The 15,440-nt window shown below is 31.1% G+C and overlaps 1 protein-coding gene across 1 annotated transcript; it reads left to right on the forward strand.

Annotated features, from left to right (window-relative positions):
* The first annotated feature begins 4,671 nt into the window (after nt 1–4,671).
* Nucleotides 4,672–8,230, forward strand: LOC133197622 (uncharacterized). Its single transcript, XM_061333731.1, has 4 exons — nt 4,672–4,835; nt 6,174–6,338; nt 6,713–6,759; nt 8,152–8,230. Exons 1-4 carry the CDS (start codon nt 4,745–4,747, stop codon nt 8,188–8,190), a joined length of 342 nt encoding a protein of 113 aa, XP_061189715.1. The 5' UTR covers nt 4,672–4,744; the 3' UTR covers nt 8,191–8,230.
* Nucleotides 8,231–15,440: the final 7,210 nt, after the last annotated feature.

Genomic DNA, 15,440 nt, shown 5'->3' on the forward strand with positions numbered 1-15,440 from the left:
ATCTGTAATGAGTAAAAATTGATGTTTCAAAATAATTTTGTTCTTATTTTTGAATTTTTATCAAAGAAAAACAAGGCAAAATTTCTTTTTTACTTTAAATTTACTTCCTCTAATATGTATTTTCGGACTTAATTTGAATTGATTTTGAAATTCTAATATTAAAAAAGCAATTTTTTATTCTAATTTTTACGACAAATAATATAGGTGTACATCTACTCTCCAACCCACGTATTTTCTAAAACAATACAAAGAAAACAAGTGTGACAATTAGTTATCCAATTCGAATTCAGCAGTGTACATTTATGTTTTATTTAAAAAAAAAAAGAATAAGAAAATTACTATGACAGTAAATTCCCGTTTGTAATCTGCATTTAGATTGACACCGCAACAAATCCCATCATTTGATATTCCTGTTAAAACTAAAGCTATTTTACTGGAAAAGTAGAAACCCTCATATATATGGTAAAATATTCATTTGCAAGTTCTATTAAAAGGGAACAAACAATCACACAGAATTAGCTGTAACCAGCTGAACTGGAAAAATCCCCAGATTTAGTCTGTTCTAAATTAAGCCATAAGGAAATGCCCTACCGAGCCCTGTATTATTTAAAGTCGCTGTGTTAAGTTAAAATTTTGATAAATGTGTTAACCTCTTTTAAGTCCTTTTATTTCGAATATGAAATAAAAATTCAAAGAACATACATTACTATGGTCAGAAACTTGCAAACCTTTAAAGATAGATAAAAATGAAAGGTAAATTGCATTTGTAATTTACAGAGATTACTTAGAGAAAATTTCAGTGATAGAAAACTTTTACGTACCTTGCCTTTTGTTTAGCCTCTTCATATGTGAGAAGATCAAGTCTTTTATAGACCAAATGGATGACGTGAAGACGGGAGAAGTCTTATTGGATGCTGGATCAATTGGCATTTATCGAAGGATAGCATCACCGTTATAAACAACTAACATTTACATGTAAATGTCGAATAACCCTATAGAATGGAAAGTCTAAACAACTATTGATGTCATGTTGAATCGTCATGAAATCCAATTTCGATTCTTTGTTAGCATGTATTACCCAATCGTGTAATCAATCCTGTTAAAAATAGCTAGAAATTAGAATTTTTTGATTAATTTTAAATTAATTTTTTTGAGAAAAGTTCTCAGTATTCCTTTAATTAAGGTTGAAGCCTTGTCACGTGCATGACAAACACATTCTTACAAAAGATTATCTAATATTTTGAATTATACATTTGTATAATATACATTTGAAATCGATTTTCTTAAAAAATGTTAAATTTTTTAACCATGATTTTTTTTTTTAAAGTTTTATATCGTACAACTAACGATACGTACATGTATCATACTTGACGAATGTAAAACATCATGCCATTAAAACGAACTGAATTTCATGAATACTAAACCGGAGGAACGTGCCCTCTAGACAGCATAATTCTGAACTTTCTATAACATAATCTATATATGTGGCATAAACATCAAACTTTATACGATCAAATCTAATAAGTTTTAGCGCCGTGGCTGTATGCAGGTATTTTCTGTAAATTCTTTGCAACATATATAACCAGCATATATTACTTCATATAGTGTTAAGTAATGAAGCGTGTACATGTATATACAAGGTCTGTTAAGAAAGTGAATTAGGTCAGAAAATTTTTCACACTTACATTGTTATATATTAGGTATTTATCATTTCAAATATTTGATATGACTAAAATATTTTTCCTTTAAAGTAAAATAAAATAAAAAAAACGCATTAAAACTCTTTCAATGGTATGTTGCATTTAGCACCTGGTACTTTGAAGTATTACATTTACAAAATCAGCTAAACATTTACACAAGGACTTAAAAAAGAAATACATCTGTAAACAGATGCTGTCAAAAGAGAGTAATAGCCGCATATGTTTGCCTGTATATGTACTCTCCTTTGTACATAGTTTATTATTGAAGAAGACACAATATTTAATCTATAATTTACACTGTGCATTAATATATTTAAGTCCAATGGGGCATAAAATGCCCAGGTGAGCATGTGGCTCTGTGGTCTTTGTTATAGGTAAGTATGTGTATTTAATTGTAATGTAGTTATGATTTTCAAGAATACCTAAGGCCTAAATTATAGTTTTAAATAAAAAAAAATAATACAGTGTGAGTGAGCAATCGTTGCACTTTGTCACCTTTTTTCAAGCTACATGTACTGTCCATGGAGTAGTTTACATGCTTCCATATTATATAATATTAGATTCCCGCTGCAAACAAAGATATAGACATTCGTGTCTTATCAACTACTGAATTTACTTCAAAATTCTCGTCGGCTAAATGGAAAAAAATAAAGAAAAACGTGTATGTATATGTTTATTGTACTGCCTTTCAATTTATTTGTTCCTACTTTCATTCTGAAAAGTTGTCGAAATCCGTACTTAATACACTGTTCGGTCTGAAGGCGTGCAATAGGTATTCTCCTCTGATATCTGCAGTTCAGTGTAAAGGCTTGACCGATTACAAGACTGATGTAACAGTGCTAGAAGATTGACAATGAAAAGGTCACAATAGATAACATTTAAGCACTAACACTGACTCTCTCTGTCTGTGGAATTGACAGGTTGGCATTGCTCGTCATTAAAGGGTTTGTCTTTTCCTTAAAGAAAAATATCAAGTAAAGCTTCATTAATGCAAAATAACTGATTGTAAATATATTTAAAAACTATAAAAAGGAAACTTTCAAATAACAAAGTAACCATTTTCTTGATAGAAAACTAAATGTATGTAGAACGTATTGAGAAATATACTTTCTGAAGAATATACATGTATATATATATTGTATTAAAACACCACGTTTTCTATTGATAGGACAGTATGAAGTTCTTACTGGTAGTTTCATGTCTTGGAATGGTGTATGCGTAAGTAATTTTCAAAACAATATCAAATTAGGATCTAATGACTCCGGTAAGAGGTTTGTATAGACATTTATGCAGTTTCAACGTATTGTATTAGCAGTACTAGTCCCCAATGGGTAAGTGTAATCTGGTTCCCATCAAAATTTGAAAATGCCATAATTCCGTCAAAATTTAAGTCATTGAGGCTACTTGATCTACAACTCATCAAGGTAGACTCGCATACCAAAAAAAAAAAAACAAAAAAAAAAAAACAGCTCCATATTTACAAGCGTTTAGGAAAAGTGCGGAAAACCCTTAAAAATTAAAAAAGGCCTAAATTCCGTCAAATATCATCGAAGCGGATCGAAATGTAAATTTGTTCTGTAACTTATCAAGATACACTCACTTACCAAAAATCAGCTCAATAGCAGCGAACATATAGAAAAAAAGGGTAAAAAAACCAAGTAGGACAGACTGACAGACACAGAGGGACAGACAGACAGACAATCGAGGAAGAAACCTATAGTCTCCACCGGTTTCACCGGTAGGGGACTAATAATTGATTTTAAATTCCTGTAGCATTTTACAATGGAAAATCACTATACAATCTGTCATGTACAATTTAAATGTTTAATTAGCACAGATACCTTTTGTACATATACTAAATCATATGTCAAATTGATCAAATTTCGGTTACTCGCCTGCCTTTCCGATCGAGTACTCGAGTATTCATTTGATAATCAAGTGTACTTTATTAGTTCCCTACCGGTGAAACCGAAGGGGTCTGTAGGTCTCTTCCTTGTCTGTATGTCAGTCTGTTCCACTTGGTTTTCCGAATTTTTTTTGTCTAAACGCTTGCGGGCATTAAGCTAATTTTTAGTATGTGAGTGTACGAGTACCTTGAGTAATAAATCATGTGTGCAATTCATTCCACTTCAATGATTTTTGATGGAACCATGATTTTTATAACTTCTAAGGGGGGGGGGGAGCAGATTTCCCACACTTTTCCCCCTAAACGCTTGCAGATATTAAACGGCATTTTAGTACTTGAGTCTTCCTTAGTTAATTAGTGATAGATCAACAACATTTCCTTCCAATTCAATGATTTTTGACGGTATTACGGTCTGTTTAATTTTTTAGGGGAACCAGAGTACACTTACCGGTATGGGACCAATATTGCTTATGCAATACTCTTAGAATGCTTATTGTTAAACGTACTTTTAGAATCTAAATGCCAACTCAGAATAAGACATAGTGGTAATAAGTTGGACCATTCGTCGAGTACTCAAGTAGCCGGTTATTCGTTGACAACCTTAATTATTATATAGTAAATATTCAGTGAATATAGACGTGTTATTATGGAATTAAATCTGTGATGTGAAATTTCCATAGTTACCTTTTGATATCCAGATTTTTCCATTACTTGTAGACACGCTATTTATAGTTCAGTGGAGTAGCAGGGTGAGAGGCTTATAATAAGTATACTAAGGTCTGTTAGGAACGTGATGATAAACTAAATAGGGAATTTGTTAATTTTATTGTGCTTCATCATTAACGGTCCATGTCATAGGAATTTCTTCTCATCCATTGCTTGAATATTTATTTTATATTCTCTTGTTCTTTTCATAAATATATTTACGTAAATGAATTTAATTTTGCTTTCTCTCTTACAACGCATGATAAATTATCATTTTTAATCATGCATTCTGAAACCCCTATTTTTAAACCCTTACTGTGATATGGAGGTATACCAATGAAACTTTTGTAAAATCAAAACTATCTAGTATACACATTTTTTGTACAATTTAAGAGCCAATAACCATGGATTGACGCTTGATCAGATAGGACAGATGATAATCGGCAACATGGACAAAAACGCAGACGGCAATATGACGGTGGATGAGATGTTGTCAGAGTTTGTTACAAATTATGACCACAATAGTAAGTTCTTCACATAAAACATAAGGTTAAAACAATAGAATTTTAACTTTATCATTTTATTGTCAGTAATAACCGTAAAAAATGAACTACGAGGTTACATCTTCATAACTGAATCGACCCTCATTTGACCTCTGAACTATATTTTGTTAGATCCATTCGACTATCATTACGTCAGGGGGCGTGGCTTATATAAACATTTGATTTTAAAATAAGAAAGAGGAATAAAGGCCAGAGGAGGAAGAACGATAAAAAATGTTGAATTATTGTAATAGATCTGTTACATGTATTATGTATTAGTGTTTGATGTACGTTAAAAATGTTAAATCAATTTCTTCATAAACAAGCTGACAGAATGTTTGTCAAGATTAGCAATATCTATATCATACAAAACAGAGGGGTTTTCCTTTTGTTTAACCAGACCTTCTGAAAGAAAACATGTATGCATATTTACATTCCATCAACAGTTTAAACATACATTTATATTTTCATATAGACCGTAGAAGTTCGATCAAAATATGCTCTTTCCCTAACACATACAAAGAGTTTCCATTCAATATATATTGTCATGTATTAATCATTTATTAATGCGTGATATTTAATATAGAGATAACATTTATCTAATGCTGAATGATTTAATTTAACATTAATATTAAGTCTAAAGTAATATCTCTTCTATAAAAATATTGTTAAGATCTTAATGTTGTCTCATAATATTTGAAAGAAATTAAAGTCTATCACATTCTTGACAATGTTGGGTCATTTGAATTTATTTTTTGCAAACAATATCAAAGTCATTTGATGAATCGGTGATTTCTAATTTGTATCGACAGTGCTGAAAAGATATAAAATTAATCACTCGAATACAAAAGAGCTTTGAGTTATCCTTTTTGAGCTAAGTAAATTTTCTACCATTCAGTCTTAATCAACGTGACTTTTTGTTCCGTCTTTTATTGAAATATGAACAATTACTAAAAACGACGGAGGAAAACATCTACTGGTTTTTAAAAAAATGCAAAGTTTGTTAGCGACTTCCAAAAATATTTACTGGTTCCTATAAATAAGCATATAGAATATCTTTTGACATAATCTCCTTTTTTTCAAATCTACATTTCACTCTGTTCTTTAAATTTCTAACGAATGCAAAATCTAACTTTATCTTGTGGTTTAATTTTGATATTAAATGTAGAAACTACGAAGTAATATTTTTCTTCAAAATTGTTTTGACTGTCAATGATCTGGGGGATAAAGAATCAATGAAAGTGTACATATGTATAGAAACCATTGAAAGGTGAGACAAGATGTAATTAAAAAAGAATTATTTCACTTTTATTTGATTAGGTGACGGTTGCGTCAGCATGCACGAGTTCACGCATCAGTGGAATCATGATTACCATGACGACCACCACGCGTCAGAGAACATGTACAGACATCTTGATATAACCTCTAACGGGTGTTTGTCAAAGGATGATCTGGACGTGCATCATATGGCCATGGACACAGACAGTAAGATATACATTATTCATTCTAAAGGAGGGGGGGGGGGGGGCAGAGAGAACCCACATTTCAGATGAATTTAATCATACAAAAGTTGATTCCCAGTTACAGGAAGTTTAGAATTTTGTTTGATTTGTACATATTTTATTGTAATTTATAATTACAAAGGGATTGGGCACTAGTGAAAACTTATTACGCCCTCTCCCTACATGTAAATTACAAATTTAAATTGTCACAGTTAAACATAAAGTTTTTAAAGTATACAATATTTGCAAAATATTACAAATCGATGCATTTTACAGATAGAATTTTTTTTCTAGCTATGTGTTGAGTTTCAATGGTATTTTACAGACATATTGTATATGATATGGTTTATTTTTCAGACGACGGTACCGTGACCTCTGCTGAATTTATGGAATGGCTTCATCATGTAAGTTAGCATCACGTGAAAAAATATGCACACGAAAACAGATAAATTTTACCAGGAAAATCTCTTCAAAGATTATTTGATGCTCCAATCCCATAAATTAAAAAAAAAATACAAATATTTGGCACAAACACGATTTTTTATAGTCAAAGTTTTGTGCTTGAAAATATTTTTTTTTTAAACATCAGATTTCACAGGAAAAGGGTTCATGAAGTCAATTAAAATGTGCTGATATAACAAACTAACAAAATAATACGTGAATATGAACAAAACATAAATTCAAAATAACAAAAAAATCAAATGCCATTTGTTTTGCCGAGTCGGCAGTATTTCATCTATGTTTTGGCTGCTTTAAGAAAGTATGAAGGTTGTTGTGAACAATTTTAAAATAACAGATTCGAATGTTTAATACTTGGATAATTGTGAAAAATAATGATTTTCTTGGGAACCATATATTTTTTCATGGCTGACGTTTTTCATACTAACTGTTAGGCCATTATTTACACATTGAATTGTCGACAGATTTTTCCTTTATTACCCGATCATGACAAGGAGCACACGGCGAGTGTGATCGGTCGGCAGGGTATGCTCACTCCTCCATGGCACCTGAACCCACCTCTGATGTTTTGGAGGTCCGTGTTTGCTCTGCTCAAAAATTTGTATTGTTTAATGGATTTTTGAGCTTGAATACTGTTCATTATCTCCATACATTTCATGGAATGGTATTTATTATAAAGAACAGCTTCGTATAATTTTGTTTATTTTATAAATCTGCTGATTACCATTCTGTAAATAATGTTACATGTTGAATGATTAATAACCAATCATAGAAGTAGACAATGGAGGAGTGATTTGTAAACTGCATTTAAATTTTATATTTTCTTTTAATTAACAATTAAGTTAACGTTGGGCAATTCTACTGTGATAAGTATGTGTAAATCAAACAAAGTCAATCAAGATATGTATTTTTTGAAATTGTTTTATGTCCCTTGCAAGAATTTTTCACTCTTATGAAACGTTACCATATAACAGTATAAAGGTCAAGGGCTTCAAATTTGACCTATACTTGGCACTCAAGATCGACATTGAGCAGTTCTTTATCGTGCCAACGCCTACCGCGACTAAATTTTTTACGCAGGGTGCTTTGCGAAGGAACAGTCACTAGCTATGTTAAGCGTCTCATGTTTGACGCAGCGCCGGGAACGAGAATCGAACACTGTACCTCCCGATCACGAAGTGAGCGCCATACCACTAGACTACCGCGGCCGGTTGTTCTGAAATAAAATGTGTCAAAGTAAATAAATGTAATTTAATATGATATAACATTTAAGAACCGTTATCTTAATTGGATGTTTGTTTTTAGTTTTTTCCTTAATTTGTTTTTGTCTTTGACAGGTTCACCCTGACAGTGCTGGACATGGTCACCATGGATAATTAAACCATACATTACAAGAAATAAAAGCAAGTGTTATCACCCGCATCGTTATTTTTTATATAAAGAGAAAGAGTTAGATTTCTTTGCTTTTCCTTGGTTACCTAAGGGTTTTTTTTCATTGTATAAGAGTAGAAGACTGAAAAAACAATACATACTTGCCCTTGCAGTGCATTGTATAATTAACCTTTGATAACACATTATCAGCAATTCTAACGGAAAGAAAGTCGTTATACAACAATATCATGACATTGCATTATAATGTAATTACCAAACATCTGATTTGAGGACTTAATGGAATCTTAAGTTTATCTAAAAGAAATTATTAGCTCACCTGAGCCGAAGGCTCAAGTGAGCTTTTCTGATCACATTTGGTCTGTAGTCCGTCTGTATGGGAATTTTTTTTTAAATCCTCTCAAGTACAACAAAGCCATTTGTTATTTTGACATGGAGGCATCATCAGGTAGTTTAAAATCCAAGCCCCCCCCCCCCCCCCGGTAATCTTTTCACTACTGAACTGATTTATGCCTTTGCCTAGCCAATGTGCTCAGGTGAGCGATGTGGCCCATGGGCCTCTTGTATTTTTTGTTTTTACTAAAGGTGTGTTTAGAATGCCTGCAGTCCATATTCAGTCGCAACATATTAGTGGCGTATCTTTAAGACTGTTCTTAATTTTTTTTCGGGATAAACTTTAAAAAATGAAAGCAATTTTTCCTTAAGATCAACATTAAACCGTTTACTTTTTAAACAATTTCTCGATATAAATTAAAGACCAAGCTTTTTGACGTCATAGGCAACTGCTTCTTTGAAAAAAATTGAAGTTAAAAATAATGTCGATGCCATATACAAGTAATATGAAGATGCTAGAGTGCCGTTTTGTTAATATATATTATGTAGTCTATGAAGATGCTTGAGTTCCGTTTTGTTATATATGCAGTCTTTGAAGATGCTAGAGTTCCGCTTTGTTAAGTAATTTGCCTATGAAGATGCTAGAGTCCAGTTTTATTTTATATGTAGTCTATGAAGATGCTAGAGTTTCGTTTTCTTGTATATGTAGTTTATGAAGACGCTGGAGTTCCGTTTTGTTATATTTATAGTATATGAAGATGCTTGAGTGCCGTTTTGTTCTCTATGCAGTCTTTGGACTACGTTGGCCGATATTAGCCTGCACGTATTCTAACTGTTAATTGGAATTAGTACTTTCATAATATACATTGATATACATTGCTATACATTGCTCTAACATTTTGTCTGTATATGTACAAAATAGCAAAAAGGCAATGTGACAAAGTGGACGCATAAAACACATATTCTTTTATTAAAATTCCTGGTAGGCGAAGACCATTGAATTTTACATGTAAAGAACTGTTCTGTTTAGATTAAAAAAACCCCCAAAATCACCAACTAAAGTTGCTTCAATTATTTTTGTGCAACGCCATATCAATATCAATACAGAACTGTAATTATACTGGATAACATTCTTTGGCATATTGCCATCTTAATCAGCATTTTAATCATTTCTAACCCCTCTACCACTTTTTCTCGTCTACTTATATATATATATATATATATATATATATATATATATATATATATATATATATATATATATATATATATATATATATATATACTTAAAATTTTAAAATACTAATGAATTTGAAATGTGAAAGTTGAAATGAACATTACATATCAATTAAAACAAATAGTTATATTTATTTTTAAAGTTACTACATATTATGCAGTTCAAAGTAAAACATGATTTTATGAACATCAAAAGCCATTATCTTTTAATTAGATGATATTTCAGTAAGTCTCTTACCAGTGTGTATCTCTGCTCCTACTCATCATGGAAACCAGGTTTATGGCCTTCGTATACATGTACTTTTTAATAAAACAATAGAGGAGTGTATTTTCCATATTGTCCTTACTGGAAGGGTCACTCTTTACTGATATAGAGATGCAAAATGTTTGTGGAGGCAACTTTAATTGATGATTTTTTTACTTCTTTAAATAGATTGATTTTAAATTGTAGGGCGCCATGGTTTAGAACTTTGTATATTTTGCAGTTCTTTTTGCTATTTAAACTCTTCCCAACGCAGGTGTACAACTTTATTCATATTTTATGCGTTCAGTTTTTGACATTTGCCTGTTTACCATATGGTATCTGTACTGACAATTATGAAAAGTGTGCAATGTCAGTGGAAAATGTACATGTCAATGTACATTACTAAAGTACGAATTTCAACAACAGTCAGAATACGTAGAGGTTAGTATCGGTCATCATATACAACAAAGACTACATAGATTCCACAATGAGGAATTCCAGCATCCTCTTAATATCTACTTCCGTTTTCATTTTATTAACGAAGCTTTTGACTATGATGTCGATTATTATGGTCCATAGTTTATCGTGTAAAATGGTCGTATAAAGTGTTAAAAATGATGTTATCAAATCGGACGATTTTAAGTAACCGGTTTCTCACTTTTTCGATCGAGTACCAGGCTACTCAGGTGGTTTTCACTTCTCCTCTTAACACCCTTACTCAAGGTTAATTTTTAATAGTAACTGTAAGATATAAAATTCATCACAAATTCTATACTTTGCAATTACTGAAGTTTCTATATTTAATATGATGATTTAGCCACCTGAGGAGTACAATATTCACCTCCGGGCGAGGTGAATATTGTACTTCAAAGGTGTTTGAATCATCGTGTTGACTAAAAAAAAAAAAAACCAGCAATGATTTTTTTTATATAGATGAGTTAAAAAATATTGAACACCAAATTGAATTTAAAAAAAAAATTCATCTACCCATTACATATTTTTCCACTTAGATCATCATAATGTGCATGGATTCTAGTTAAAATTCCTGACTTGCAATAGAAGAGACAACTGGATAAAAAATTTCAGAATTTTTACTAGTGAAAGTTTATTTGAAGAAAGAAAATATCACTGTTTCCTAAAAGACTTTCTAAAATACATAATCAAAAGAAATTAAAGTTTTTTAAATCTTAAAAATGGTATCAGGGAAATAAATAATTAATCTAAACCTTGATTGTGGAAAAAATGGCTTTTATATTGTTATTTTGCATTATTTTTTTTTTAAATTCTGGTTTGAAAAAGTTTAATTTGAAAAAAATGTGTGTAACAATAAAATTCCCAGAAAATCACGTTTTGTCCATATAAGTCAATTCTTTAAATCTAAGCCAAAAATATTTGATATACAAGTTTACTTACAAAAAATACATGTATTAGATTTTGAAGTGACCCTATTTTACATTATTGTGTTGCACTCCTGACATCTGATATGTATAATTTTATTCAACATTGTTTTAAAAATTATAACACACAATAACCAATTCTTAGTTTGTAAATCAGTTCGTTGTTTTGATATTTTTTATCATTTACGGAAGGTTTTTCATATTTTCAAGACTTCAAAACATGATCATTTGCAATGTGTAATATATATACATTTTATTAAAAAATGTGTTAAGTGATGAAAATTATTCTCTGAATTGACTGTAAAATGTCTGTAATTAGTTGACAGACACAATGCTTTGAACATCAAATAATATCAGACATTTTTTTTTTCAATTTACTTTTTTTAGTAAAGATAGATGAAGATCATTGATAATTACAGAACAGTTTTGTTGCACTTCTGACTACAGTAAAATTAATAATTAAAACAATATAACACAAAAATCATGTTGGCAACATCAAGTGGTAACGAAATTGTGCAAAATTCATAGTCCAATACTTCATAATTAAAACATGAAAGTATTCAAACTTAGCTTTTTGTCTTAATTTATTCCCTACTTATTTAAAAAAACTAGCTGAAATATAATTAGAACATTAAATATATTCTGTAGTATATTTTCTTTTACAGAACAAACAATGTAAACGAGGTCAACCAGACACATTCTTCTCATCAATGTTTTCTTTATATTTATTCATATTTGATCAGCAATAATTCTAACATATTTGTTGCAGTCCCGACCAAGCATGAGAGTCTTAAAAGTATAATTGCGAAGTGAAAATGACATCAGGACTTGTTCTGTTGTTTCAGTGAAGTTAAGGTGGAATTACCAAACACGAAAAAGAAGACTTTGATACTTTGTCAGAATTGATTAAGAGCATCAGATGGATGTTGAAATCTCGCATTAAGCGATTAAGGGGTTGTATGAAAAATATTTATCCTTCTGTCTTTAATGATTCAGAAGTGAAAAGGGAATTAAATAGATTACACGATCAGTATGTACTAGTCCCAGCTGACAAAGCTAGTAACAAGATAGTCTTTGTTTCTAAGGCTCATTAATTGAATTGTATTTTAGAGGAATAAGATTTAATTCTACTTGTGGAAATCCAACTCACACCCATTCCTCCATTTCTAAGAAGGGAATTCTTCAAAATCATATGTCCGTTTTACATAATTTAATATTCCCAACAATCAAAGTGAATTTGAATTACCACACCTTTACTGGATTCCTACACTTCTAAAAAAATGCTTACAAACAAAGATACCTAGCGGGTTCCAGTAAATGTTCTACCAAGCCTCTTTCTTTACTCCTCACTAAAATATTTACTGTAATGAATGGGAAACTTCAGGAGTACTGTTCAACAGTATATTCGAGAAGTGGTGTAAATCAGATGTGGATACTTAAAAACTCCAAAGAACTTTCGGAAAATTTGAAATCACAAAATTTTACTAACATCAATAGCATCAAAACGTACGACTTTTCAACACTATACACAATCATTCCCCACGATAAATTGAAGTTCAGGCTTTTTGACATCATAGACAGCTGCTTTTTCAATAAAAATGGAACCCGTAAACGTACTTACCTTGTCATTGGTCATTTACAAAATTATTTTGTTAAAAAGCACTCTGATTGTACACACAAGTACTCTGAAGTTGATATTAAAAAGATGCTTGAGTTTCTTGATTGACAGTATCTATGTATTTTTGGAGTTATGGTCTTCCAACAATCTGTTGGAATTCCCATGGGTACCAGTTGCATCCCCTTATTAGCAGACCTAATTTTGTATTCATATGAAGCAGGATTTATTAAAAAAAAAAACCTTCTACATGAGAAGAACACACTTGCTGTGGCCTTCAACTCGACATTTCGATATATCGACGACGTATTATCAATTCACAATAGTTACTTTCATTCATGTGTCGACTCGATATATCTCAGTGAGCTTTAAATAAAAGATACCAGAGATTCTGACACATCTGTTTCATTTTTAGATATTTTACTAGAAAAAGACGTTAATGGTAAACTAACAACACTGCTTTATGATAAACATGATGACTTCAACTTTTCAATTGTCAACTTCCTTACTTATGTAGCAATATACCTTTATCACCTGCATATGGGGTTTATGTCTTTCAGATTATTCGATACGCAAGAGCATGCTCTACGTATGAATAATTTCTAAAACGAGGCAAGCTATTGAAAAACAAGTTGACGAAACAAGGATATCAACAGTCTCGTTTGAAGTCATCTTTTTTCGGTCGATACAATGACCTTGTCAGCACAAACCTATCATTGAGTCAAACGCCGAATGACGTTTTTCATACTAATTGTTAGGCCATTATTTATACACTGAAATGTCTACGAATTTTTTCGGTTTTTGTTTCCCGATGATGACAAGGAGCACACAGGGGATACTCACTTCTCCATGGCACCTAATCAAAACTCTAAATTTTGAGGTCCGTGTTTGCTCTACTCCAAATTTGTATCGTGTCATTGGACTTTCAAAATTGAACACTGTTCGTTATCTTCATATTTCATTGAGTTTTATGACATTTTTCCGTTTGTTTATTTAACATTCATAAAAGAAAAATCAAAGAAAAGATAAAACTCATCTGAATTGATAAAATTTAAAAAGGGAAGGACTTTTTTGAACAAAAATCTTTTTGTCATATATTTTGAATCTTTAAAAATGCATTGCACTCCTGACCATAGAAACATGAATCTGAAACACAGGCAGACCCTGTAATTGATAATTCTATTTGGTAAAAATATTCTTTGTATCTTTCTTTTTTAAAATAAAACTCAGAGAATCATATACTGATAAAATATTTTCATGCTGGGGAGCAAAACATCCAATGTTGCACTCCTGACATGATTGGATATTCACAGACACTTGACTCATTAATGCTGCTTTTGATTTATATAACATTTTAAGTTTTAAATTGTATATCAGTTATCAGTTATTACATTTTAAAACTTCATTTTGACTTACTTGTCTTTCAGATTTTTAAAATCGATGTTTTTGGCAAGTTTTTTTTTTTCTCTGTTTAGCGTCCACCCATCTTTCAAAAACCTACCTACCTATTCGCACACACACAAGCCAAAAAATAAAACACAGACTTTACAGTAATAAAAATGACATCATTCAAATGATTTGATCTCACGAATCTATTTTTCTCATAGAAATATCTTCTGTTTGGTAAAATCAAGGTATCACATGCTTAAAATATACATAATATGACATACTAGTGAGAAATATTCAAAGAACTTGACAAATTTCCAAAATTTTGACCAAAATAATCAATTTTAGAACTCCTGATTTTTTTCTGATATGGGGTGCCGAAAACCAAGGCGCACGCGGACGCTTAACGTAGAAAAAACTTGGAATGGCCTTACATTTTTTCTGTTGCACTCCTTAGATGGTATAACATTTTTTAAACATCAGCCTTGGCCACAACTTGTTCAAACAAAAGTTGTGGAGTATTTAAAGCTCAATACATTGAATATTATCAAGAAAGCCTTTATTTTCAATATAAAACATTATTGATCTTCAAAAAATATTGAATTTTCAAAATGTCACAAAAAGGTTTGGCACTCCTGACATTTTTAGCATCATTCTTGGGCAAACTTTTTTTTTGTGAATTAAGACATCAATGAGATATCTGGCGGGTATTTAGACTATCTAAAGACATATGCTTAGACATGGAAATTTATTCCCATTGGCTGTATTTTTAATGCAGGTTGATAAATATGTGTTTAGTCAGTTTTTTTTTAATTTACCCATATGGTTCAATGATTAAATGATAAATACAGTGTTAAAATAAACATCACCAGTTGTATTGCTTTGGAATTCTTAATTCTATTTTAGGTGCGTTGTAGAAAAAATCAGCTATGTAGGTTTGATCTTGACAGTAGGGGGGGGGGGTTATAAAGAAAAAAAAAAAGACAACTTACCTTAAAAAATTTTGGGTAGCTCCAAAAAAGAGAA

The sequence above is a fragment of the Saccostrea echinata genome, unplaced genomic scaffold, assembly GCF_033153115.1.
Source record: "Saccostrea echinata isolate AGI-Se365-2 ecotype Australia unplaced genomic scaffold, CSIRO_AGI_Sech_v1 ptg000030l, whole genome shotgun sequence".
In the NCBI taxonomy this organism is placed as follows: Eukaryota; Metazoa; Mollusca; class Bivalvia; order Ostreida; family Ostreidae; genus Saccostrea; species Saccostrea echinata.